This window comes from Falco naumanni, chromosome 11 (assembly GCF_017639655.2).
Source record: "Falco naumanni isolate bFalNau1 chromosome 11, bFalNau1.pat, whole genome shotgun sequence".
In the NCBI taxonomy this organism is placed as follows: domain Eukaryota; kingdom Metazoa; phylum Chordata; class Aves; order Falconiformes; family Falconidae; genus Falco; species Falco naumanni.
The window spans coordinates 6,270,635-6,295,825 of NC_054064.1; the positions used below are offsets into that span (position 1 = coordinate 6,270,635).

The 25,191-nt window shown below is 41.4% G+C and overlaps 1 protein-coding gene across 8 annotated transcripts in view; it reads left to right on the plus strand.

Annotated features, from left to right (window-relative positions):
- RASAL2 (RAS protein activator like 2) overlaps positions 1 to 25,191 on the plus strand; it is a 187,249-nt gene that overhangs the window by 41,065 nt on the left and 120,993 nt on the right. For 3 of the 8 annotated variants that reach the window (XM_040610591.1, XM_040610592.1, XM_040610593.1), the window contains exon 1: positions 17,853 to 18,760. The exons of 4 other annotated variants lie outside the window; for them this stretch is intronic. In XM_040610591.1, the coding sequence (XP_040466525.1) occupies positions 18,166 to 18,760 (595 nt within the window). In that variant the 5' untranslated portion in view covers positions 17,853 to 18,165. Of the gene's footprint in view, positions 1 to 17,851; positions 18,761 to 25,191 lie in introns of those variants that run through there. One more of the 8 variants, XM_040610595.1, reaches the window with a different exon arrangement.

The following is a 25,191-nucleotide window of genomic DNA, read 5'->3' on the forward strand; positions in this document are numbered from 1 at the left end:
ACATAGTCAAGAGGCTATTGCAGCAGGAGTTACATTCCGCTTACTGGGAGACGGTGGGGCTTTTTAATGGTCCCTCTATATAGATATGTTTAAGGTTGGTTATAGTAAAGAACTTGTGAACACTTTGTGAAGTGGTGGTGAAACAGAACTTCCTAAGGTTTTGATCTTTATTTAAAACAGAAAGGTTATAAAAAGTCATGGTCAAAGCAGGCAAATGGCATTTTGCCAGCTTAACAAATGCGGTTGTGTTTATCTCTCCTCTCCTGAGATCTCTGCTACTTTTAAAAACTGTTTAATTTGCCTGTCTGTTGGTCTACAGCTGCAGGAGAAAATGCAAATTGTTTTTTGGATTTGAGATAAATTGAAATTAGCTTGAGCCATGCCCTAGCTGGAGAGATGGTTGTATCCACTGAAAATGGCTTTTCTTTAACGTCTTTGCCTTATAAAATTTCAACACGTTAAATTACAGTAAAGTTGCAAAAACTTACAAAGAAGGACTTTAGCTAAGCAGTATCCTTTGTTTTCTAACTATATGCTGCATTTCCTTTTAGTTAACATTTGAAGTGACACCCATTATTTCAGCTGCATCGCCACAAATGCTGTATTACCTGAAGGTTATGCAAGAAGCTGTTAAGAAGAAGTTAAAGTTGTCATATCAAACCTCTCAAATAGCAGAAAAGTAACAGCCTTCAGGGCTGCACCATCTTTGTATTACTTTTTTTTTTTTTTTTTTTTTTGACAGGTAAATAACAGTAGTCTAACAGGCATCTCCAGTACCTCAGAAGATTGTTTTTTTTTTTAAGCATGAGGAATATCTTTTATGTCTGAGACTACTGAGGGTGATACACTGGGGACCTTTACAGTAAATGGCCATATGTAAAATAGTGCCACTTTTAAAGATCGTAGCCATTAAGCTGCCGTATCAGAGCACCATGGCTAAGGGAGCTTCAGTATTAATTGAATCACCTGAGTGCAGTGACACTTACGCTGCCCGTTCAAGTGAGCGTGCTGTAGAACATAATTACTAAGGAAAGCATCTTGCTTAATGAAATTCTTGCCATACAGGTGTCAGAAGTATTCTAAGCCTGGTTTGGATTTAGGAATACTGTATTCTTCAGTCATGGAGCCATCAGAATCCTGTCTTCAGAAAGTCGTTTAATATTCTTAAAGGAAAAAAAACCCCAAACCTGTTTAAAAATAATGTGGCATTACATTGTATATTCATGCTTCTTATCAACCTAGCGAAGCACAGAATGTTGTGTGTGCTTTCCTCTGCAGACAGATTAATTGCAGGAGGGAGAGGAAATTAAGCAGTGTAAGTACAAAATCTTAAAGAGTGTGTGTAAGTTCCTATTTCTGTTTACTGGGAGCTTAATATATTTATTTTTTAAAATAATTAAAACATTCTAGCCTCTAAAAAGCAAAGTGGTCATTAGTAATAAATCACTTAATACTGACTCTGAAGATGCCTTATACTAAAAGTAAACTTTTATCTCTGTATCTCCACTACAAATAACCAAGGGACTGCAACAAGACTACTTACATTGTTTCATCATCACTTTTCTTTGTGGAATTAAATTTGCAGTCCCTTTCTGACATGACAAAATAGGGTATTTCTTCATTCTCAGAGTGCATGTTGTATTCTCTGACAAATCTGCAGACCATGCTTTCCTTTTTAGCTCTGTAGGAGACTCAGGCTTAGATTCTCCACAGGATAGTTAAGAGTTCCACACTGTAGTATTATTTCCAGCTTCAAAAACTGGACTAATAATACTCTTTAGTATCCTCCCTGTATTTCTGCTTCAAGAGTTCAGTAGACAGAGCACTCTGCCAAGGGTATTTTTGAGTTTTGGAGGTTGGTGCATTCCCCTCCATCACAGGTTGTAGATATCCCAGCTGTTTTGGGACAGGCTTTTGTAACAATTGATAGATGTTTTCCAAAGAATTAATTCTGAACTGAATTAAGCTGTACCAGAGGAAAGCCACTGTAATTCTGAACAGGGAAGTTTTTTTAAATGTTTGATTATCCATGTTAAATTAACTTAATTGCCAAATATAATCAGGTGGTTTTATTTTTAATATTGCCATGTTAATCCACCTAAAGTTTGTAGTATCGGCTGTGGCATGAAGCTATTTTGCCTTCCCCTAACCAGCTCTCCACTACTACCACTGTGTGAATAAACACCACTTATTGCTGCTGGTGTAAACACTGGAAGCATTTGGGTTCTCTTGTCAGTATATTCTGCTATTATCATGATTAAATTTGCAATCCTAAGGGTTGTTATCAGATAGCAGTGAAGGGGATAATTAGTCTTGAAAATTAGATTTCCAGCCTTAGTTGGGCCTGAGAAGAGAGAACATTTAGATGATAGTTTAAGTAGAAGGAAGAGTGAATTTAAACTTGGAGTACTGTTAATACTGAAAGTTGCTTTGGGGCTGAAAGTTATAATTAGGCTAGTCAGAAAAAGTGCAAACATTAATTACCTGCTTGTGTCTGTAAATTTCAAAATGTTAAAAATCCCTGTATGCATCTTTTGACATCGCCAGTTATGTTCTGGGGCAATCACAGGCAACGGCTAGTTCTTCTCTGAGCTAAATTCAGCTTTTTCCTGAGTAAGTGCTCAAAAATAGCTTCCCTTGCTGAATTACAGCTTTCTAGCTGTCAGATTTCAAGAGCTTTGCATCAGTCGTCAAATTCCTATGGCCAGGTAAGGGCAGCGTTAGACCTATCTGTGTCAGAAGAACCTGCAGTGGAATTTATTTGGTGCTTCTTCACTACTTCTGGTATCTCTGAAGTGAAGATCTTGAGATAATTCGTGTTTCTTCCTTCCCTTCCCCTTCCTCTCTATGTCATGCCCTTCCCACCCCCCCCCCCCCCCCCCCTTATTCCAGGCTCTAAATTTCTGAGTTTTAAATACACATTTATTAGTCCTTTTTCTTTAGTGAGAAACTGTGTGTCTCAAACCTCTTTTGTATTGCTGCATTGGTTTTTCATTCTGCTTAATTTTCCCAGTAGTGTAGTTTGTGGTGATTGGCTTCAGTTATTTTACTAGGAATCCTTGCATTTAATTATATTGCATTTAATAATAGAAAAAGAGTGTGAGAGCAGTGGTTTCCCCACCCTGGCTTTAGTTAGGATTACCCAGAAATTGCCACTTTCTTGTTCATTTAGAAATTCCCTTAACTGTCTCGTACAAAACTTAGAGATCTTAACGGTAAAGGAGCTGAAGGTCTCAGTTCAATATTCCTCTCATTGCCAGCTTTTAGAAGTGTTAAAAAGAGAAAATTTAAATTAGTGTTGGAATAGATACTTTTTGCATTGTTAAATCCGAACTAATTAATTTGATAGTCTATAGAGTTGTGATTATAAGAAGGACTTTTGAAAATGGACTGAAAGAAGAGTTGCAGGTGGGGGAGCTCTCCTGATTACTTATCACTGAAGTTAACTCCTAAAATCCCTTTAAATGGGAATGGAATCGATTATGGATTATTCAGCTGTGAAAAAACCAGGGAGTATAACAAGAAAGCTTGTGTGATTTAATCCATCTCTTGGTTGCGTTTGGTTGTCACATGGGAAGAGCAAAGAGGAGAATGAGTGGAAAAATTAACTGAAAAGACTTAGTAGAGTAGGAAAATAGGAATAAAACTAACTTGTTTTTCCAGTGAATGTGGCAGAAAGATTCTGAATAAGGAATTGATGTGCAATCATCTCTGTTGCACTATTTCTGGAAAATTTTTTGTGGACTTGAAATTCTGCTGTAGACTGATTTCAGTAACAAATTCAGCTTAAGCGGTATTTGCCTGTGTTCTCCCATCTTTGCTTACAGGTTCCTTGGATGTGGCACCTTAAACTGTGGAGTTACAAACTCACAATTGCCAAAGAGAAAGGCTTTAAACAGCGCAGAACAGCAAAATGCTCCACAAGGTCACCTCATAGCCAGAGCTTCTGCAGGGTACAACAGCAGCCTGGCGTGAGCGATGAGCTTTGGATTTGCTTGTGTTTGCTTGTACTTCTGCAATCCAGGATGCGGTAGTAAATATCACGTTGATTCTCTCATGCACTTGACAGTCTTAATGATCCTCCTTCTGTCAAGCAGACCCTTTCAGCTTTGCAAACTCAGCCTCTGCGTACCTGAATTTCCCCCCAAACGACTAAGACATGCTAAATTGGGTGTACGTTCTAAGATTTGAACACGATTTAGTGGTTTGGCAGGAAATGCGAGTGTTTGTTCACTTGACAAAAACCCTCCGCTTTAATTTAGGCACACTGAAATGCAAAATGGGATTTGGGGGGAAAGCATGGAAGATCTTACAACCTGTCTTCTGGGTACACAATGAATCCTGGTATCTACTCTGGCAACAGAACATACCACTTCTCAGGTCATTGGAGAGAACATCTTTCTGTGTATGGAACAAAGCCAGTATGAAAATACAGGAAAAAAGAGCTTCTCTTCTGTGCATGGGAAGGAGATCCTGTATCTGAATTTTTAGTCACTCAAAAAAGAAAGAGAAACTCAAAAGAGAGCTTCTTAGATATTTTTTTTTTTAATGAAAGTGCATAAGGGTTATTTTAAATCTCAGCGATTAAACCAGTCTTGAAGCAATGGTGTATTTACTGTAGGACAGTAAATATCTGTAGTATTATCAGCTCTTTTCAAGCCGTTTGGCATTAAGAATTTCATCTGTGAGAGCCTGAGTCAGTAAGTTGGATGGCAGGATACTCAACTCGCCGTGGATGTCAGTGTGTCTGGTAGATGAGTATATCACGCTCTGCAGAAGTTCAGAGTAGTTATGCATGATACAAGCTGAGACCTGTGCTAGTTTAAGAATTAAATATTCTAAACCTATTTATTGAAAAAGTTATCTCAGTGCACCTGGAACTGTCTTGCACGCTTTCTATTCAGGCTTCTGTGTTCATCAGTCGGGAGAAGTTCAAAAGTGGGTTTGACAGGTCAGTTGAAAAATCCCCCAAACCAAACCCAACTTATTAAACTCTTAAGGTGATTTGTTAAGGCTTATCTTGAGGGTTGTCTTTTTATATTTAATTGCAGCAAATTATATTCCTTGAGGGGTTTGTATTTTAAGAAGATAAGCTCTGACTTACACCTTTTTTCCCCCCCTCTATTCCAGTTTATTCCAGAGTAAGGATCAGTTTTCTTCTGTCAGTTTTTTTAGACAGCCAAAAAGATAAAAGAAGGACCTGATATGCTTGACAGCTTTTCAGAGGGGAAAAACTTGATTTTGTTTTGGTTGTAGTTGTCCTCGCGTCCCTACACGTATATTTATACAGGGAGGTGATTTTTGGGCTCTGTTGCTGGAAATCATGCCAACTACATGATGGTAAAACCACGCAACTTCTCCCCAAGTCTCAAAACGGTGTGTTAATCCTGTGCCACCAGCATCTTTTAGCGTGAAGCTGTTTGTGCGTCAGTGTGCCTTTGGGTACCAGAGGGCACAGCCGCTTTGAAGCGGGACCCCAGGGTGTGGGTTGGCAAGGAGGCTTTGAAGCGTGTTCTGCCACCTTTCTTACTTTTCCATATCGGGTGTGAGCAAGAGCAGATCTAACTGGGTCCCCTGTCCGTCTGACCTCCCGTACAGTGGGCTTGCAAGTAGGGAGAAAGTTGTGCTGAGCTCTGGAGTCTTTTCCTTCCATCATTCCTTCCCTTTTAACCATTTCTACCCCAAAATTCTTCCGGCTGGCGGTGGTAAGAGGAGAGCCTTGTGGCTTTTGCAGGTGATTTGGCCGGTTAATCTTTGTTTTAAAGGTGAAACGTGTAGGAGGAGCTTTACAGACCTTAAGACCTGACCTGGGTTTTCATAGTTAAAACAATGGATGCACTAGTATGGGAAAAGAAGTTGCACGTTACCCAAACAAATAGTATAACCCTTACGCAGGGTTTGACCTATGGGGCTTTTTCTCTGTTTGTAGCATTCCAGGGAGATCTGACATCGGCTTGCTGTGAAGTAAGGAAGGAACAGGAAGCAAAGGTCTTGTGTTCATCTAACATGGGGGTGTAGGGAATACCGAATTGGGAGGATTTCCTGGCCTTTCTTGTTTTTTTGGAAAGAAGAAAACAAAACTAAGACACACACACACACACACAAAAAAAAAATCCTTGTTCTGTCTGCCTCTTCCCTTGCCACTCCCCACCACTTCTGCCTCACGCATCACCAGCCCAGGGTGGAATGTTTCCAGGCTCCTTTTTGAAGATATTTATAAATAAGTTGAGCTCCATATGTTTGTTTTTTCCCCAGTGGTTACTGTAAGTCATTGTATTTCTGTATAATTGATCTAAGCATGGCAACTTGCATCTAGGGAGGGAAGTTGCAAATGGGTTTGGCCTGTGCTGTGCAAGCATGGAGAAAGGAAATAAAAAAATAGTTTGACAATAACCCTAGCAATGACAGCTGGGGAGAGAAACTTGTTAAAAAAAAACACAAGTTAGTTTTAACTTGTTTAGAAACAATGAGAATAAATGTGGTACATAACTGTTACGAACTAAAATAAGAGCGGGCAATAGCAGGCACAGATTTTTCTCCTCTAGCCTCAGCCTGCCCAGCAAAACTGAGCTTTGCTTTCATAAATATCAATAGATCAAGAAGGGCAAAGGCAGTGTAAGTCAGGAGTATTTTTAGCAAGGAGAAAAAGCATTTCAGCAGCACTCCTTTCTATACGTTATGGTTATAAATCACATTACAGTAGTATGCTTCAGAACAACTCAAGATTTTGGGTTCAGTGTCCACAGTATGTAGATTTTGTTTCCTAACACAGAAGGAGTGAATTCTACTTGTTCCTACATGGTTTGAGGGAAGAGGGAATGTATGGGTGGATGTATGCTGCAGTTAGAAATATCTGTGGTGGAAAAACACCAGCTCCAGCAGGGCTGGGGGAGCAAATGCTCAGCCATGTCCCATGTAAGGAGATTAGGTTAATACTGCAGCACGGACTTAGCAAAAATTAGAAAGAATAATGCTACATTAATTCACACAGGTCTAGTTTCTGTAGCAGAATGACAAAACAAAACTAGTAATAGTCTAAAAATACAACCCTGAATAAAAGAACTTTCTCTTCCTTGTTCCCCCTCCTCCTCTCATTTCCTGTTTGGACACCCAAAGTTGGAAAATTCGAGTGGGTTTGGAATGGGGTTTTTCTTTCCCCCCATGCCTTCATCTAATAAAAATAAAATAAAAGATATATTAAAAAAATTAAAAATGCCTGTTTCTGTAGCTGTGACTCAGTCCTGCGGTGCCTATCTGCCTTGTGTCAGGCATGGGGCTGTCTGGGGGAAGCGGAGTACGCACATACCCAAACCGTGATGCAAGCTTTGAAATTGCACCAAGTGCACTCGTAGCATCAAATGTGCCGGATCACGCTGCGTTTCCAGTAACAGCCAGAGCTCTCTTGGCTCTGAGTGGGAGAGTGGTCATGCAGTCTGAAAAGGGGAGAGAGGCCAAATTGCACATTCATTTGGATAATTAGGTAAACAGTAAATATGAGAAGTCTGTCTCCTACTCAAACTCCATTGTTTTTTCCTAAAAGTCTATATTTAGATTTGGCAGCTAGATTTATCACAATAATTGGTGCATTGTTTAAACAAGGTCCCTGATGTGTGTGCCTGTTTATCTCTGCTTAACTGGATTGCTTATTTGAAATAGAAATACCTCCAAAAATATTATGCAGCGCTCTTAAACTTGCGTACTTGACTCCTGAGGCACATGGTCTTTATTAGAAAATAGATGCAATTATTCACATTCAAGTTTTGCAGCTTGAAGTCCTGAAGGATTTGTACATAAAACTGTAGAGATTTGATTACATCCTGATTTTATGTCTCACTGGTATATGAGTGTTTCATATGTGTAAAAACCTTTTTATAAGGCATAGATTGTAAGAAGTAACTAAGTGAAGCCATACGAGCGCTGTCCTGTCTGTTGGAATTGGAATACACACGTTCATTAGTTTAGTCTAGCCTTGGTCGTTGCTTACATATTTATAAAACCCAAAGTGCCTTTGTGTTTTATATTTAGAGCAAATACTTCTGGACTTGTTGGCCGGTTGCTTTGAAACTTCACGATGCAGTTTCAGAATCGGACTTTGTCCGCAGCACTTGTGCACCGCTCGATGAGGATGGAGCGTGGTTTACTAGCAATGCTAGCGTGGTCAAGGTAAAACTACAAATAGCGGCTCATTTTCCCTTTTGCTGATGAAGTGAGTAAACCTGAAGGTCTTGAAATGCACTCAAGCAGTAGTTTGAGGAGGAATGTTTTGATCAAGTAACTTTTTGATAGTAGTTGTGCATTGAGAGGGTGGGAGAAAACTTAACTGAAGCTGCTGCTTCCCATGACCGTGGTGCAGCTGGCTGTTGGCAGGTCATTTCGTAGGACTGGCAGTAATTTTTTTGTGGACAATTAGTGGCTTCTTTCTGAAAGCTGGTTGCTTTGTAGGTGTGATGGCTGTGATAGTAGCACCCTAAAGTGGCTTGTACAGAACTGTGTGTGGGTTTAAATAAAAAGCATTTAAGAGATGCCCACTGGAGAGGGTTTTGCTCTAAGCAAGAGCATGCAGTTTGGGAATCTTTTGTTGGTTTGGTTTTGGTTTTTCCCTGGTCCAATTAAACCTTTTGCTTAAAGTTTCCATTTTTTGCACTGGAAATAACTGAGACTATTTATTTTTTAAGAGATTGCTGAACAGTAGTTGTCTACTGGAAGTGCTGCTTGTGCAAACTTACAAATGGGACTTTGCATGCTCAATTTAGAAAGGATTGACCTCAGAAATAGGCACTTCTGTCATCCGGTAAGCCAGCATTCACACCTCATGAAACAAAACCAAAGTAATTTTGGAACTTGAAAGAGAAGTAGTCTCTGGTACAGTAATAACAAAAGAGAAGACACAAAATAAATGAAGTGCTTGTGTTGTGGGCATGGCTCGCTGTTGTGTGCAGTTGGAAGATTGAGCTTCCGCCTCCCTGCCCAGCTGACACAGAGAGCAGCCCTCCTTCCTTTAACGGTGGGAGCTCTGCCTGAGATGCAATAACTCTTGCTTTGTGCAAATCCGTTTTTCACAACGTTCAGGTTGTTTTCTGTTTTGTTTTGGGTTTTTTTGTTTGGTTGGTTGGTTTTTGTTTTGTCCTGCAGTGAGGAGGTGTGTGCATGTATCATAGATTGGTTCCCTACATAGTCTCTGAAAGAGAAATTGTCTTCTTTCCCTCTCTCCCTCCCTTCCTCGCTCTTCAAAGCTTGAAATTGTTTGGTATCTTTCTTTTTTTAGGAAAGCCTCTTTTGTACATGTTGCCATCAGACACATTTTATTATTAACTTTTGAGGGATTTCATTTCAGTTCTTAGTTCAGGCTCAGTAGTAGGACAGACAGATCAATCACTCGGAGATCATGTGGTGCTATCACAAGGAATGTCCTATACTGGACATCCTTAATCATTCTTTAAACTACAAACACAGGTATAGATTTAGTCAGAGATGGTGTGCTCCTTTCTCCCAGTCTTGTGCTGGTTTTGGTGCCTGCAGGTCACCTTGCTTCATCTTTTGGCTCTGCACGCTGTTGCCTGTTGTGAAACCGCTTCCAGCCCTGGCGCACTGGTCTCACAGTTGGCTCGGGCTGGCAGAAGGTACATCTTCATCTTAGTGCTTCATCACTGTCCCAGACTTCTGCCTTTTGCACTGATTCAAGACTGTTCCTGACAGACAACCTGTGGAGAAAGAACTCTTCTGGTTAGAAGGTGATGTACGTGTAATAATCGTGCCCCCACCCTTTTATTTCTTCCTTCTGTTTTGGTTGGGTTTTTTAAAACTTTCTCCATGCGGTGTGTAGTAGTTAGTGCTACAGCAACTGGAATTTTACACAGACTGTCTTTCCAAGCTGGTACTAAATGTTTTCATTGCAAACTTTTGGCATTTTGAGATACTGGCATCTTTTATTTTTCTTCCCTGTGATCCATTTCTCCATTTAGATGAAGGTTTGATTTAAACTCCTGCACACCGCTGATTTATTGTCAATTGTTGCACTTCAGTTTGCTAATATTAATACAGTCTTCTGGACGGGCTGTGGGGTGGGTGTTAGGCTAGTTCTCATACAGCTTAAGGTATTTCTCTGCCTAAATTCAGAGCCTAAAATAATTCTCGATTTGTGAATTCTTGCTCTTGGTTGGTTGTATGCCCAGCTCCCCGTGCCCATCTCCATGGCTCATGCTTTTAACACTGTCTGGTCTCGCAGGCAGAAACCCCACTGGATATCAGTGCTGTTGTGAACCCCTATGCAGACTGGATGTAAAACCAACTCGGCAACTCAAGTATGTGTTTGGTGATTTCAAAAATTAAAGTTTGTTTAGTCATGTTCCTTCTGTTCACACACGGATTCCATACGTGTCAAACATCTTGGGTGTTAGGTACTTCAGAAATGTACTATAGTTCTGTTCGTGTGAGCTAACAGTTCGCTTTCTTGTCACAGGCTAGACTTAAGTCTTGCTAGTTTGGCCATGGAAACCCCCGGGTCTGCCTGTTGGCATTTTCTAACAGTAAACCAGACTCCAGAACAGTAAGTGCTTGGCACAGGGCATTGGAAAAACCTCTCTCCTGATGTCCTGTTGCTACCCATCTTTCCACCCCAGCTATCACAAAGTCTTGCTGCTTAACACCAGTGCAGGGTAAGGGTCAGAGTCATGGCAGGGGACAAGGCTATTTCTACTACTTGTGGTGTTTATATAGTAAATGCCAGAATTATAATTATGGATTTTGCTGAAGTTTGTTCCTTATTTATACCATAAGAGTACATTGATACACAATGATTTTTGGAAAGTATTGTCAATTAATTGGGGGTTATCTTTTGCAGCTAGTTGGCTTTGCAGTGGGATTTCTAGTGTTTGAGAAACTACATTTTAAAATACACTTACAAAGCGAGTGTTGCATGAAGGAATTGCTAAAATAAAAGTAGTTTATTCACTCTGTTGTAGGGAAGAGCATGACAAAACAAGGCCAACAGAGTTAGAACAGTTAATTTTTTTTAAAAAAAGTACAGAATGAAATTATAAACCCAATGCCTAATATCCTTGGTGGAGAGTAGAGTTGGTAGGTGTTATTATTGCAACAGTCTGCACCGAGGATGTGCTTCTCTTACAGTTACATAAAAATAATGCCTGGAAAGTTTGAATATATGCACCTGCTACTTGGGCATAGTTACCAAGACCATTTTTTAGGTGTTTATCTATTAACATGCGTATATACTATGACTATTTTTCCTCTTGGTAATACTTAAGCTGCAGTTGGTTTGATGCCTGCAGGGATCACATCTAGCAATAAAACTGTGTTCTGTTGGTAACCCCCTGCTTTAAGATGTTGGGAATAATGCTTGCCCCCTGGCTGCCTCCACCCTCCCACCCCCCCCCAAAAAAAAAAAAAAAAAGTCCAGAAAACTTCAATTGGAAAAGGAATGAGGTGATGGAAAAGTAATTTTACCGGCTGAAAAACAGCATTAAAAACTTAAATCAGTAGCTTGCATGTATTTCACATGGTGCCAAGAACAACATCTGATCATCAAGAAATGGATGTTGGAGTGGGGATAAGCACTTTTTTACTTATACAGTTGAAGGACAGTCTTGCAAAAGTTGGCAGCGAAGTAGGTCAGTGCACTTGTCTGTCTTTAGGAGCTACAGCCGTGGCTCCAGAGGGTTTCTTTCAGCTTGAGCTTGCTGTATGTGTCGGTGGCTTCACAGCTGGGCATGGTGGTAAGCCCACGGAGGAGCCAGACCTGTGCGAGCAGCAGTGTCGCAGGTCGGGGCCAACAGCTTGCCTGCCTGACGGAAAACCAGCAAGTGTCTACAAATTTCTGAGGCAAGTGTCGCCACTCGCTGCAGATGGGTCTTTTTACTGTTACGATTTTCTGTGCTATGAAGTAGTTGCCAGAGTGTTTACCTTCAGGTTATACGTTTGTTTATTTGCACCAGTGCATGTTGCTAAATACTTGGCTGGCTCAGGGTGGCGTTGCTTGCAGCTGTGTGTGGGCTCGCTCAGCCGCTGTACGCGCTTGGCTAGCTCTTAAATGTATGTTTTTATGGCCCTTCAAACTTGGCATGAGCTGCGTTTTGTCGTCAACAACAACGACAAAAGATTGCTAGTGAAATTAAAATCTGGCATCGCTGTTCTACAGGTTTATTGGCAACGTATTGAAATGGGATTTTCTTGCTAACTTTTCCTGGCATCCTTCCAAAACCCAGCATCTCATAAATTTATATTATCTTTCACTGCTTTGCTCAGTTGTCAGGGCTGTAGCAGCTTCTCATGCAGATCACGGGAATGGCATGGAAAAATGAAGCCAGAAGATTTTCAAGCGGGGAATTTGTATCAGCAGAGAAATTGTAGAAGTTTTGCTATGGAATGAGGGGGCAGAAATCTTGAAGAGTTTTTCAGTACCTGCCTTCAGAAACTAGAGCACCACAAATGCAGAGCCGAGTCAGTTGGCATCACTGCGGCTTTGCCTATAGGGAAAGGTAAAAGGCTTGGAAACACAGGGCAATGACAGCACAACGTGTCTTGGCACAGCAATTTCGGATCAGGAAATTGCGGTACTCTCTGGTATTTAAGTGCTTTGGTCTCGCTATTTAGCTTGTTCATAGATGCATTTCGCTCTCAGCATAGTGATGGTGAAGACGGCATACCTCCTTGATTTATCTGGGGCAGGTGAGCTTTCTGTGTGGTCATTGATACGCATTGCCAGCTCAAAGCTTGTGAGATAAACGGGGCAGCTTTGCTCAGAGAAACTCTAATTTGGCTCAGTTAAATTATCTGCGTTCCAGCCATGCCAATTCCAAACTCCAGCAAACTCCTTGCTTTTCCAGCCACTCTAATCCCAAATGCAACAGTTGATAAGGTGCTATTTCATTTGTCCTCGGCATAACTTTGTGCACTACATGCTAAGCGGTCGAGTAAGTCAGGTGCACTGGTCTGTACCGAGCTGAGGAAAAGTGATATCCACCTGCAGGAAATGTTGCAGGGGGAAACAGATGAATCTCAGTGATAGGAGATGGGAAGGGGATGTTAGGTCATTAATTACTTAGCCTTGCATAAACAAAACTTAATATTTTGAAAAGTCCCTATTGTAAAGGGAAGGAAAAATCTTTCATCTTCTGTGCCCTTTAGCTCCATGTCAAGTTGGGTCAATTGGAAGACTTTTGTGATGGTTTCTGCTTTATATATTGATTACTCCTTCGTGACCTGTTCCAGTGCAGCGAGCATTGGGCTAGTTTTGAAGGGGAAAAGAGCTAAGTGTAGGCAGACTGCAAAACTGAGGATCCCTGCATGACTGCATCCCTTCTGATTTCTCTGGGGAGGGTGCAGGGTGCAATTTGTTTTACTTCTCTGCATGTTGAAGAACTTACTTGATGGCTGGTAATTGGTGACTTAGTCTGAGATCTTTGCAGAACCGGTGTTTCTTAACCTGCTGTCTTTATGATTTAGAGGAGAAGACAGTTGAAAACCCAAGTGTGCTGCACAAATGTTCAGGGTTGTGGGTCTTGGTGGTTGTGTGGGGGTTGGGTTGGGTTTTTGCTCCTTTTTTTTTTTTTTTTTTTTTTTTATAAAACATGTTTCTCTTTGCCCCTTCCCCATTCATGTCTTGGCAAATGTTTTAAAAAATGAGAAGCTGCTACATTTGTGTTTGGTCCAAAACTAATTTGAAATGGAGTAGTTTAGTCACGGGAGGTTTCAATTACTCTTTTTCTCAATATAAGCTGTGCTAAAGATGCACTAAAATTTTACATGTTGTAGTGCCTTTACTCAAGCACTAGACAGCTTTCAGAGAGAGAGAGAGAGAGCATTAAACATTAATTTTTATCATCAGAGACAAGTTCTCCCTCCAGCTGGTTGGCAATGAAGCATTTGGGGGTTTTGTGGTTGTGCTGCTGCTTTTTTTTTTTTTTTTTTTTTTTTGTTAATTGGCTGATAGTATTTATTAAACAAGAGATACTCTGAGGAATTTCTGAAGCTTCATGCAGCAGAGATGGGTAGGTTTTTTTGAAAGCCGAATGGTGGAAAGCAGACTGCCCACGCAGGGGGCTGTTGCCAAAGAATTATCTTCATATGCTCGGTGAAAATGTGATGCTGCTTGTGTACGTTTTCTGTGAAATATTGTTATATAGTTAAGAAAGATTGTTTTCCAATATTATCCTAAAGCTGAAATACAATTATATTCCAACATAGCAAATCTGCATTTTGTGCATAAATTACTTAAATATCTAGGAGTAGTGAAATATATGCTATTAAACATGTCAAAGTGGGTAACTGAATGACTAGATTGTTAGGAAGAAAATAGTAATTTTCTGAAAAAGCTAAGTGAATGATTTGGCACAAATAACTGCAAACATTACCAAAAAAATAACTTCTGAAGGAAATTTCCTAGCAGAGGATCACATTTTTATGCAGTAGGTATTAAAAACAGGAGGTGTAAGTGGAAGATACTCCAGGCTTTCTCAAGTTAATTGACAAGCTCTTTTCTTCCATTGAAATTATTCTACCTGCTGACAGTTGAATGGGTGGCTCTGTATGGTTAGAGATCTCACATAACCAATATGTTAGTCACTGCTGTAAGCTGATTTTTTCATGAAAGTGAGACTGTATAAATGCTTCCCAAGCTAAACTGCTGCTCTGAAAGGGCTTGAGGTTTTGCGTAAGTAGCTGAACTGCGGGTCAAGGAGAAAGTTCTGCTATGTGAATTAGTCTCTTGCGTGTTATCTGTACGAGAAATGCTGGAGCCAAGTGAGACCAATTTAACTCAGCAGCACAGAATTAGTATAGAGAAAGGGGTTTTGTTTGGGCAGTATCTTTGCTGCTGCTGCTGTGTATATAAGGAAGAGTCAGTCCAGTTTGACTGAAAGCCCAGTCTAAAATTTTTGAGGTAGAAATTAAAAAAATTGTCTTACTGGTAGACTAAGCAAACTTGTGTATCAGTGATTTGATGTCAACAAACATGTAAGCCTTATATGCCTTTTTGGAAGCACTTTAAGAAAGACCATTTTGCCCTCTGTAGAGAGTGCACTGTGAAACCTCAGCTAAGTGGAGGCAGCTGGATAACCATTTTCTTTGATCACAAAAAACTTGCGCCTGAGCAGCGGTAACGTGAAATCAAAAGTGAAATCAGAAGTCAAAAGTAAGACCCTTCTTAACATTATTCAAACTTAAACTAAACTGTGACTTTGATGTTCCTGGGCTTCATGTTCAGTGCTGTTAGGTCTGCACAGAACTGTGGTCCAATCCCTGGCCACACCAATAAAAATATTTTTGAGTAGAGTTAACCCGTAACTGGTTTTGCACCTCGCTTCATGCTGTAACTTGAGACATGGTTAATCTTTCTGTGCGTTCCCTTGCTGAAATGGGTGGTCTGTGTAAGTCAGTAATTGGTGTCATGCAGGCTGTATTGGGAAGGAGATGAAATGATTTTTCCATACAGCCAGGTGTCCACGGGATGGCAGTGAAAAAGAACAAGGATAGTAGCAGGCCTGGTGCTCACCTCTGTGCTCATGCAAAGACAGCGTCTCACCTGAAGATTTGTTCTGTCCAAAGTGCGGTTGTGCTAAATAAATCCCGGATTCAGAATAATGTTGACGCAGCTGGTGTCATGTTATCAGAGTTGAGCTATTCCTGTTGATCATACTGAGTCTGCTGATACAGCAGATAAGTGCTTTCAAAACGCTGTTTCAGAACATGGTTCGTATGGGTGCTCAGCTTGGTTGTTACATTTCAACTGGAGTTAGAAAGTGTGCTAGAAGCCTACAGCAAGCAAATCCCAGGGGGACTTTTGCTGAGCTGAACAGACTGTCTGTCCGTTTTCTGTCCTCTCCTGCCCTTCTGTGCTCCTAAATCAAAAGTAGATGTAGATGTGCTAGTGGAAATTTGTACAAGCAAGGCTTAGAGAGCTGACCAGAAACCTGCCTCACATTCTCAGTTTTCTCTGCTTGATTATGGCTTGTGCCATTAGAGTGAACCACATCATCATCTGTTGTATTTACTCATACTTACTTCTGAAGTTCCACAAAGCCTACTTCACCAGACTGGCTAATTCAAAGCATTTGTTCAAAGCACTGCTGCCACATTAGTAGTAAAAGGCTTAACGTGGAAAACGAGGACCCGCTGCTGAAAGGGGTGGGTGACCTAGTAGCAGTAGACCCAGTTAAAGTTGGTGTCCTCGATGCTGTGTTTGCTTCAGCCTTCAGAAACTAGCACTCCCAGGCCTCTGCTTTGTGAAAAGGATCGAGAAGGAGAAAAGCTGCCAGCAGCGTATGAGAGGCAAGTCAGTAATTACTTAAAAGAACTCAACCCATGCAAGTCCCCTGGGATCAAGAAACAGAAGACAAGAGCCAGCTAACTTTTTCCTGGTGAATTCTCTGTCTCATTTTTGCGATGGGAGTACTTGTATCTCTGTATGTATTCACTGCTCCTTGTGCATCCTTGAGATCGTTGCTCTGGATGGAAATTGTAGCAGAGTTCTTGTTTAAGTGTATTTTGTCATTTAAGACTCGTGCTCTGAGCAGCATGACTTTCTACAAAGCACAAAAGTCAGCATCATTATTTTTGATACAGAATTTGTATTGCGATGTCTGAGCTGGTTTTGCTTCTGAGGTTATTTTTTGTGACTTCTTGAACATGGTGATTTTAGATAGTCACTTCTTTTGCTTCTAATTGTAAAATGTAACTTGCTGCTGAATAGAGAAATTACTTCTTGATGTGATGGAAGTCTTTGGGTAACTTCATGACTGTTCTGGGGAGCAGTGACACCCTATTCCATGCATACACGTAGGTAAGGAAGTTTTTGCATCTGCATTTGTCAGGAATGTACTCTGGCTGACAAATGCAGCCTAGCTTAAAGGCAGATCCCACAGTAGGTCAGTTAAGCTTTATTGGTCTGCCAGGCCAGATTATTGTTTTCCTTAAGCAGAGAAGTAGCTTTCATTGTCACTTGATTGCCAAAGGTCTGTCAGCATTTCCATTATAAACCCCCTATTTTCAGGGATTTGAGTAGACTTGAGATTTAAGTGTTCTGGTCTAAAACTTGGCAAACATGATCAGAGTTCACCAGCGGATATTTTCTTTATGAGATTTTAAAATAGTCAGCTGTTTCTTAAATTGTGGAGAAGGCAAGAATTTTTTTTTCCCCTCTTGGTTAAACAGATAGGACTATTTTTTCCATCTCATTTATTCCAACTAGGTTCATAAAAATAAAGCCCCATTATGTTGTTCTTAAGGAAAAAAAAAAGGGGGGGGGGGGAGGAGAAAAATGAAAATCTGCGTGCTGTCCTGTTGTGTTTACAAGAGGATCGTGCCTCAAAACCCTCCCTTTGCTTTGGTCTGTGTTTGGTGATGTCCCACCCACCCCTCTCTGTCCCTTTTCTCCTCCCCTTTACTTATTTCCCTTCAGTGTATTTACACTCTTCCTACATAAGTTGCAGTGTTTCTTCTCCTTACTCCATTCCTCCCGTTTGCCTTCCTCTCTGGGGCTTCCAGCATTCGTTTCTGATGATTCTGCCCATTTTACCTCTCTCTAAAAGGCAACTCTGAGGTTTTCTTAAGTGATACGACGTACCTGTGGTAAATATAAACTCTAGGAATCATCTTTATGTTGTTTGTTACTTTATACTTAACTATATGTGTAGTTATGTACTTTACTATTTAACTGAAGAACATAACATGCATGACTCTGTTGAGTACTGTAATTTTTTTAACGCTTTTTTGGCTTTGCTGTGACTCTAGAGAGAAGTACTTTCGTATTCTTTTTTTTTTTTTTTTTAACCAAATCTTTAATGTAGACTGAAAAAAGCAAAGTGTGATTGGTGCAGAGCACCACTGTGGGTTTTCATGGCTGGGCTCTTTTAGTCATTTCCTGAAAGCTTGGTGCAGAAATGTGGCAGTGCAGGAAGCATCAGCAAGCTTAGCAAGGCTTCATGTACTGTTAGAAGTCAGCTTGCTGTAGGTGAGGGCACGTCCTTCTTGCTGAGATGTAGAAAGACCTGGTTTTGGGACTGATGGTCAAGATCTTCAGGAAGAACCTCTGCTTGTGGTTCACAGTGGTGAGCAGAGTGACTGGGGCTTTAAAATGGTGAGGGACTACGGCTATATGATTATTAAGCAACAAGGAATGTAAGTTAAGAGCTGAAATTCAAGGGGTGGAAAATGAATTCTTTCAAAAAGCACCACAGTCTCTCTCCCAGGACCTTCAGAAGATCATTGTCGGAACAAGATGCTGGCACTGCTGCTTTGAAGGGCTATCATTGGTACCACCAAATGAAAAGCAAGAAGATGAATAAACAACTGAGTTCTGACCCAGAGAAACCTCTCGGAGCATACAGGTGGCAGATGCATCCTCGGCTTCCCTGGAAGATAAGCAAAAGAGAGAGCTCCTGCAGGCTGAAAGGGGAATGCAGTGATCCAAGTCTTGCCAAAAGTTCTGCAAGCGTGGATGCTACCAGCACTGATGATCTCCACAAAGACCCAACAGAGATGCTTTTCCAGGCAAGGACGAGACCATTTCGTGTTCCCTTCAACCGCTCTCTGTCTGAACCCATGCCACATGTTGGAAACAGGCATGCAAAGCCATTTCTGCAAGCCGTGCGCTCAGTGGACTCTGAACAGCAGGGCTATTTCATCCGTGGCATTTTCTCCTCTCTCTCAAGTGGCTTCTCAAAGATAATGAGTCGAAAAGGGGAGCCTGGCAATGAGTCAGTCAATGAAGGGAAGACAGACGATAATGATACTGATTTGAGTACAGGTAATGAACTCATTTTTGTTTTGTTCTACTTCTGTTTGTGTAACAGGAGACATATGATAGTTATTTAAACTGGTTTTTAACTTGGTTTTATTAACATGGCGTTGGCAGTGCTCTGATATTGTATCTGACTTTTTAAAAAGCGGCTGAAAAAGGGCCTTTCCTGGTAAGGAAGTGGTGTGAGATGTTTTGGGGTGTGTGATTAAAGACTCGGACTTGCCTTTAAAGCAAGCATCGTCTGGTGGAAGCAGTGGCATTTCTCTCTCCAATGCACCCTGTGTGTGGGGTGCAGTCCTGCAGGCATGGTAGCCTCCGTGGCATTACAGTGCCCTGACTGGGATATGCAGCCTGCTACTGTAAATGAAGTACCAGGAAGAGAGAGAAATCAAGCTGTCTGTTAAACAGTGTTCAAGACAGCAAAATGGATCTAGTTCCTCATACTTAGATTCACCATTTTGTAATCAACCAATTAAATTCTGGCAAGAGCAGCTTTTCTTTAAGGAAAAATAAAAACCAACTACCAGAGTCTGGTCTCTGGTAGATGCCAAGGATAGCGGTGTTGCAAAGGTTTAGCCAGCTGGGACTGAGGTCAGCAAGATGCTAGTCTGAGATTTCATAAATGCACCTTGTTGATAACAACGCTCATAAAGCAGAAAAAAAATAGGGGGAAAAGGAGAGAAATTTGCATTCTGTTCTCTTGGTCTTTCCTGGAACTTTCTAATGGGCTACCCAGCCTGAACAGGGTAACTGATGATGCTCTGAAAAACTCCACAAAGTTTAAATTTGTAATAAAACCAAAAAATAAACCTTTCTTTTTCCCACAACCTCAGAAGTTTCCAGAGTCCTCCAGATTATTGTATTAAAAACTCAGTAACATCTGGATCCAGTTGTAACTGCTGGACAAGTCATCACTATTCAAAAACCCTCAGTTTAGTAGTAGTAGTAGTGAAAGAATAATATGGTCTGTCTGCAGGGGTTTCAGTCTTTCAGTCACAGTGGAATGTCCCTGACAAGCTTATGTTTGGTGCTGGAAGCAGTCACGTTGCTTCAGGTATCTGTTCAAATCTAAGTACCTACAGTCACTGATTTGTGTTTTCTCCGAGAGCTTTTGCAGTTGGAATTCGGCTTGATGATGCTTGTTAAATTGCGTGGAATACATAGGGGGAAAAAGAGCTCATAGAACTACTTTTTTTTTTTTTTTTTTTCTTTTTCTGTTGGTGGCTTCTTGTTAAGGGGTTGTTTGGTTTGGGTTTTTATTTCTAACATGAATGACTAGAGGGGAGACAAGAATTTCTGCTGCAGGCTTCCACTGGTGTTGAGACTTCCTGGGAGGCCGAATTGCTATGGCAGACTGGGACGTTCTGTTTGCTCTCTTCTGCCCGCCAATATACGTCAGCAAGCAGTATTGGGAGGGTATTCTGTGTGACATAAGCGTTTTGGATCAAAATGTCACATCATGTGAAGGGCAGAGCATGCTGTGCTTTCCTTCTCCCCCAGTTCTGATATGCTTTGATACCAAAAGATTCTCTCATAATTCCAAAGTATTGTCAGTCGACTAGATTACTGGGATGCTTTGCTTTTAGTAGTGTGAAAAGTAAAGCAGAGGAAAAGGGTTATTTGTATTGTTTTATTTGTATTGTATTATTGCCACTTGGTAAATACTTCATGTTGGTTATATGGGACAGTGTCAGAGCTTTTTGGCTCTTTGGGGTCAGACAAACCTGTGCCTGAGCCTGCCAAGACTGGTTTTGCAGAGAGAGTCACAGTTCAGGAACTGAGAGAAGAACAGTAAGACTAGATTAAAAGTCAGAACTCTCCCAAGGGAGGAAGTCGTAGCTGGGAAGGTGTTTGGGGAAACAAGGTTGATGCAGTCACCCACAAAATCACCTGAAACGGCCAGGTCCTGCTTGGGCTGCTGTCAAGGACCACAGAGCTTTTGGTGGGTTGGACACCTCTGTCGAATTTCTTTTCAGCCTTTGCCTTCTCAGTGGCTGAGCCTCTGATCTTCAAGCAGACAACAGCTTAGGTTTAAGAGAACTAGTTCACCTTGTAAGACGTGTTGCTATGTGGGGTATGTAGCCATAGGACAACTAATTGCTTACCGCTGGTTTTATCTTTCCTTAAAGAAGAGCTGCTGTTGCCAGAATTAGCTGGAACTGCTGTGTAGCATCTCCTGCCCCACACAGTGCTATAGGCTGAGACCTGATAAAACAGTGGCACCGCTTGTGAGCTCCTAGGGGTAAGATCTCAGGTCTGAGGGAGATAGCTTGGAGGCAAAAGGAGTGAGAGAACTATGCTTAGTCTATCATGTTCTTCAACCACAGTCTAGATGCTCAGAAGCGATCAGATCTTTTCTCCTTCCACAACCACACAAGTTTAGTTCTAGGGAGGGGGGTCACTAACTCTCCACCACCAGTTTTGGTGCTTGGGCAGGCAGAAGGTATCTTCCCGTGCCTACAGTCCTGTCCACTGTTCAGGAAAAAACCCAGGAAAATGGATTCTGTTTTCCTCTCCAAGAGAGGCAGAGTTTGGGAATCCTCGGGCAACTGAAGTCTGTGGTAGAAGTGCTCAGGCACTTTACTAGCCAGGAGATGGTGTGAGGCATGGGGTTTCTCCAAAGCATGCAAACTGTTTGGCTTGGAAGAGCTTGATCAGAGGTCTCTCAGGAAACATTTATTTGGACAGAAGTTCTTGTCACTGCAACCCAAACCCCAGAGGACCTTTTCCATGTTGTTAAATACCCAGTGGGAGAGGCGTGCTTTGGAGTTTATCCAAAGGAGATACCTAGGAGGCATGCTCTCTGTCTCCCTTCTGTGCAAGGGGCCAAGCCCTTTATTTCCACAAGCTCACTTCATTGAAAGTATTTCCATTTTCCTCTGAAATACTTGCAGATTATCAGCTTTTTAAAAGATTATCTTCCTTCCAACAGTTGCCTGGCCTCTCGCTTCATCTCTGCACCAGAATTACAGAGGCTGAGTTGTCTGCAGGGGTTTGTGTCGCGATCGGTGGAGGTTGCTACTGATCTTTGTAAGCCTAGCGAAAGGGCAGTTCCTGTCTTCAAGGAGCTGTACCCTCCCCGAAGAGGATCAGTTGGGGTTTTTTTGGCAACCTGAGAAAAGGGAAGTGGGATTTAAAAAGAAAAGGGGGGGGGGGGGAAAATATCAGGATAAATATTTTCCACTTGGTCTCACAGTCTAGGAAGCATGTTCAGACACTGCTTCATCGGCTCTTGGCTGTAGAAAACCCTGCTGCATGGACTCAGGCATCCTCTTTGGCGATGAAAGGATGCTGAGCCTTGGGCGAGCTGCCTCCTTTGGCTCTGCCCAGAGCTTTGGCAAGATGCAGAGGCTCCCTGAAGCATGTGGCATGCTTTCTGCGACATGCTACGGCACAGGTTTTAGGAGAAAGAGGACATGGAGTGGGCAGTCAGTGGGAAGAGCAGAGCTCTTTCCATGGGTCTCCACCGGAGAAGCCTGGGCCGGTCCGGGTGGGAATGAAGAGCTTTTGGGGCTTATGTGCTGACTTCTGACAGCTTCTAGAGCCTGGCATTTTGAACCAGAATTTGCATTAGCACATGCGAAGCCTGAAAGTAAAAGGATATATACTCAGTATGAAGTTGTTATTATTTGTAAGTTAAGAAATCTGAGAACATTTCAATTTCTAGTAAATGTATTGGCTGGAGGAAGGAGAAGTGTCGTTCTGATAAACGTGTTGATTGTGAACATACTATGATTTTGGTAGAAACAAGGTAAGGAAGGGGCTGTACAGACAAAGCCTTGGATCCAAGGTTGCAGGTGAGCTGCTGCGCCTTTTGGATTATTTCTGACTATTTCCAGTGACCCTTTAACACTGTTGAGAATGGATTTGTGAGAGAGTTCTCAGGTAACGTTTATTTCACTGTTCCTTCTTATCTGGGTCTCAGGGCAGTGTTTAATTGTAGATTGATGACAAAATAATTCAGTAGAATCAATTACCTATATCTTCCCTGGGTATCTCTCTTTTGGTTTGGGGTGGGGAGAGGGTAAACACTCACCTCTTTCACTTGAGTGTACTTTTAGCTTTCACGGTCTTTCTCTTTTACAACTTTTATCATAGAAGACATTTCTTTAGAATTCTTTCCTTTTCTTTCTTCACCTGGGTAAAGATATGTTTCTTCAGTCTTTTAAGTTTGATTTAATGCTTTAATTCATTTTATTTTTGTGCCTAGAGTCAGAGAGAATATTTTATATCCTTGCTTTTCTGGAATTAATTTTGGTTTTTTAATAATTGACTGAAGTATTTAAACTATATACTCTTTTTATTATCTTTACAGTATAGATTAATTACATTCTATTTCTTAGGTCTTTCCATATAAACTTACTTAGAGGTTTGTTTTTTCACATCTATAACTCAAACTAAAGCCAAGGCAGTACCACATTCAGTTTCTTTCAGTGATTCCCAAAATACAAAACTGTTTCTTCCTGTCTGAGTTGGGAATTTAGTATTTATTACTCATTGGAGCAGCTTTACTCTTTTCATATTTTAAAAACCAATTTCTCATTTTAGAAGCCCTTCTACTGACTCATGTTCCTACACTCCCAAATCTCTTTTGCTCTTCAGTAGTTGATTTTTGGTGGGGTTTTTATTAGGGGACTTTTACACAGTCGAGTAATTACATTACTCTGTAATTCATGTGTTTGCTGAAGTGCTGTGCAAATGTCAATTTATTTGCCTCCTGCTACGATCCCCTGTGTTTTGTTGCAAGATGTAGTCTTAATGTTAAAACTCATTTTAATTGTGAGAACAGATACAAGATAGCTGCTTATACCTAATCCCTACAATGCATTAAAATGACTGTTGTTGTTATAGAGTCGTAACTATGAAAATAACATGTTGTGGTCCGGTATCGGTCTGTTGTGTGTTTGGGTTTTTTTTAATCTGTAGTGTGGCTTTGTGGGAGTAAATACTGTGTTAGGTGGTATATTAACAGTCACAGGGGGGTGGGAATGGCCAGGGGAGCATTTCTGGCATTTGGCAGCTTTGAGTAGCACTTGAACACCCCACCACCACCCTGCACCCCAGAGGATTTCCCTTGCTGGGGAGCCATGCCTGGTTCATCCCAAGCACTGTAACATTTAATGTGAGCAATAGGTTAATACTGCTCAGCTGAATGTTTCTGAACACAACTTAAAATAATTAGCCGTAATATCTGAAGCTAATAAAATTATGCTTATCTGGTTTTAATTACACTTAATGAATGGTGTGTCTAAGCAGGTAGTTGTACTCGTTTTAGTCTTGCCTGTTGATTTTCATGTCTTTAATCCACAGACCATTCTGAATCCAAAAATTAACATTCAGTGGGATGAATGAGGACATTTATATTTGTAAGAGCTATTTTCTGACTTGTGAAATCATACAAGTGAATGGCAGAGTCTTGCATTCCAGGTTGCTTTTTGTTGTTTTTGTGGTCCATATCCGTGGGACTGTTGGGATGTTGGACTTCATGCTGCTTGTGCAGAGGAGGCTGACAGCTGGTACATGCGAGAATATGACCTGCGATTTACCTTGATCATGAGAAATTATTGCGTGGGAATGAATCTGAAAAGGGGTTAATTGTGTCCTAGAGATGACTTGTCTCCTGTATTTTCTTTGCAGGGTGATAGGGGTTTGAAGAGATGCAGTTTTCTTAGAGGCAGCCAAGAATGAAAGCGTGGAGATTAGGAGAAAGGGCTCCTGGTGAAGTAAAGATCTGGGGTTTTGGTGGGAGAAGCTTTTCCTTTGATAACAGGCCAGACAGGGTCAGAAGGAAATGGCTGGAGGAGGAAAAAACAGTTGTTGCTTTTCAGAGGAGGAGCTATGTCTGGAGCAGTTGGATCTGGAGTCTTTGGCAAAGCTTCACGTTTCGACTGTTGGATCTCTGGGAAGAGAAACTTCACTGCAAGACCCAGCAGGGCAGGATCCTGGGGGGGGCAGTGGGAGATATCGCTGGGCTTAGGGGCTGGCTGTGGCACGTCGGCACCCAGCCCCCAGCCCCGGAGGGCAGCTGCTCGCTGCTGCTTCCCTTGAGGGGTAAGCGAGCCCAGGCTTAGAAAGTATGAAAGAAACTGTGTTAGACTTTTCACAAAATTCTGTGTTCTTCTTAAAGATAGGCCTAAAACACAGCTGTCAGTGTGCAGAAAGGGAAACTGTACCCAGGGCTTCAGCTGTGCTGGAAGGCTCAGTCCCTGCTAAGCTTATTCGATACTGGAAATGGGCACCTGAATTCTTGAGATTCATGGATTTGTAGACTGCAGTGAGAGGGTAAGTTCTGCCGTGGTAAAATTTTCTTCAGGCAAAGCTTCCTGGTTTTGCATTTCCACAAATGCTGCCCGTAATGGAGCTTGGCCCGAGATGAAAATTGCCTGCATGCATCGAGCACTTCCTAGGCACGATGACGCTTTTTTCCTTGAAATAAC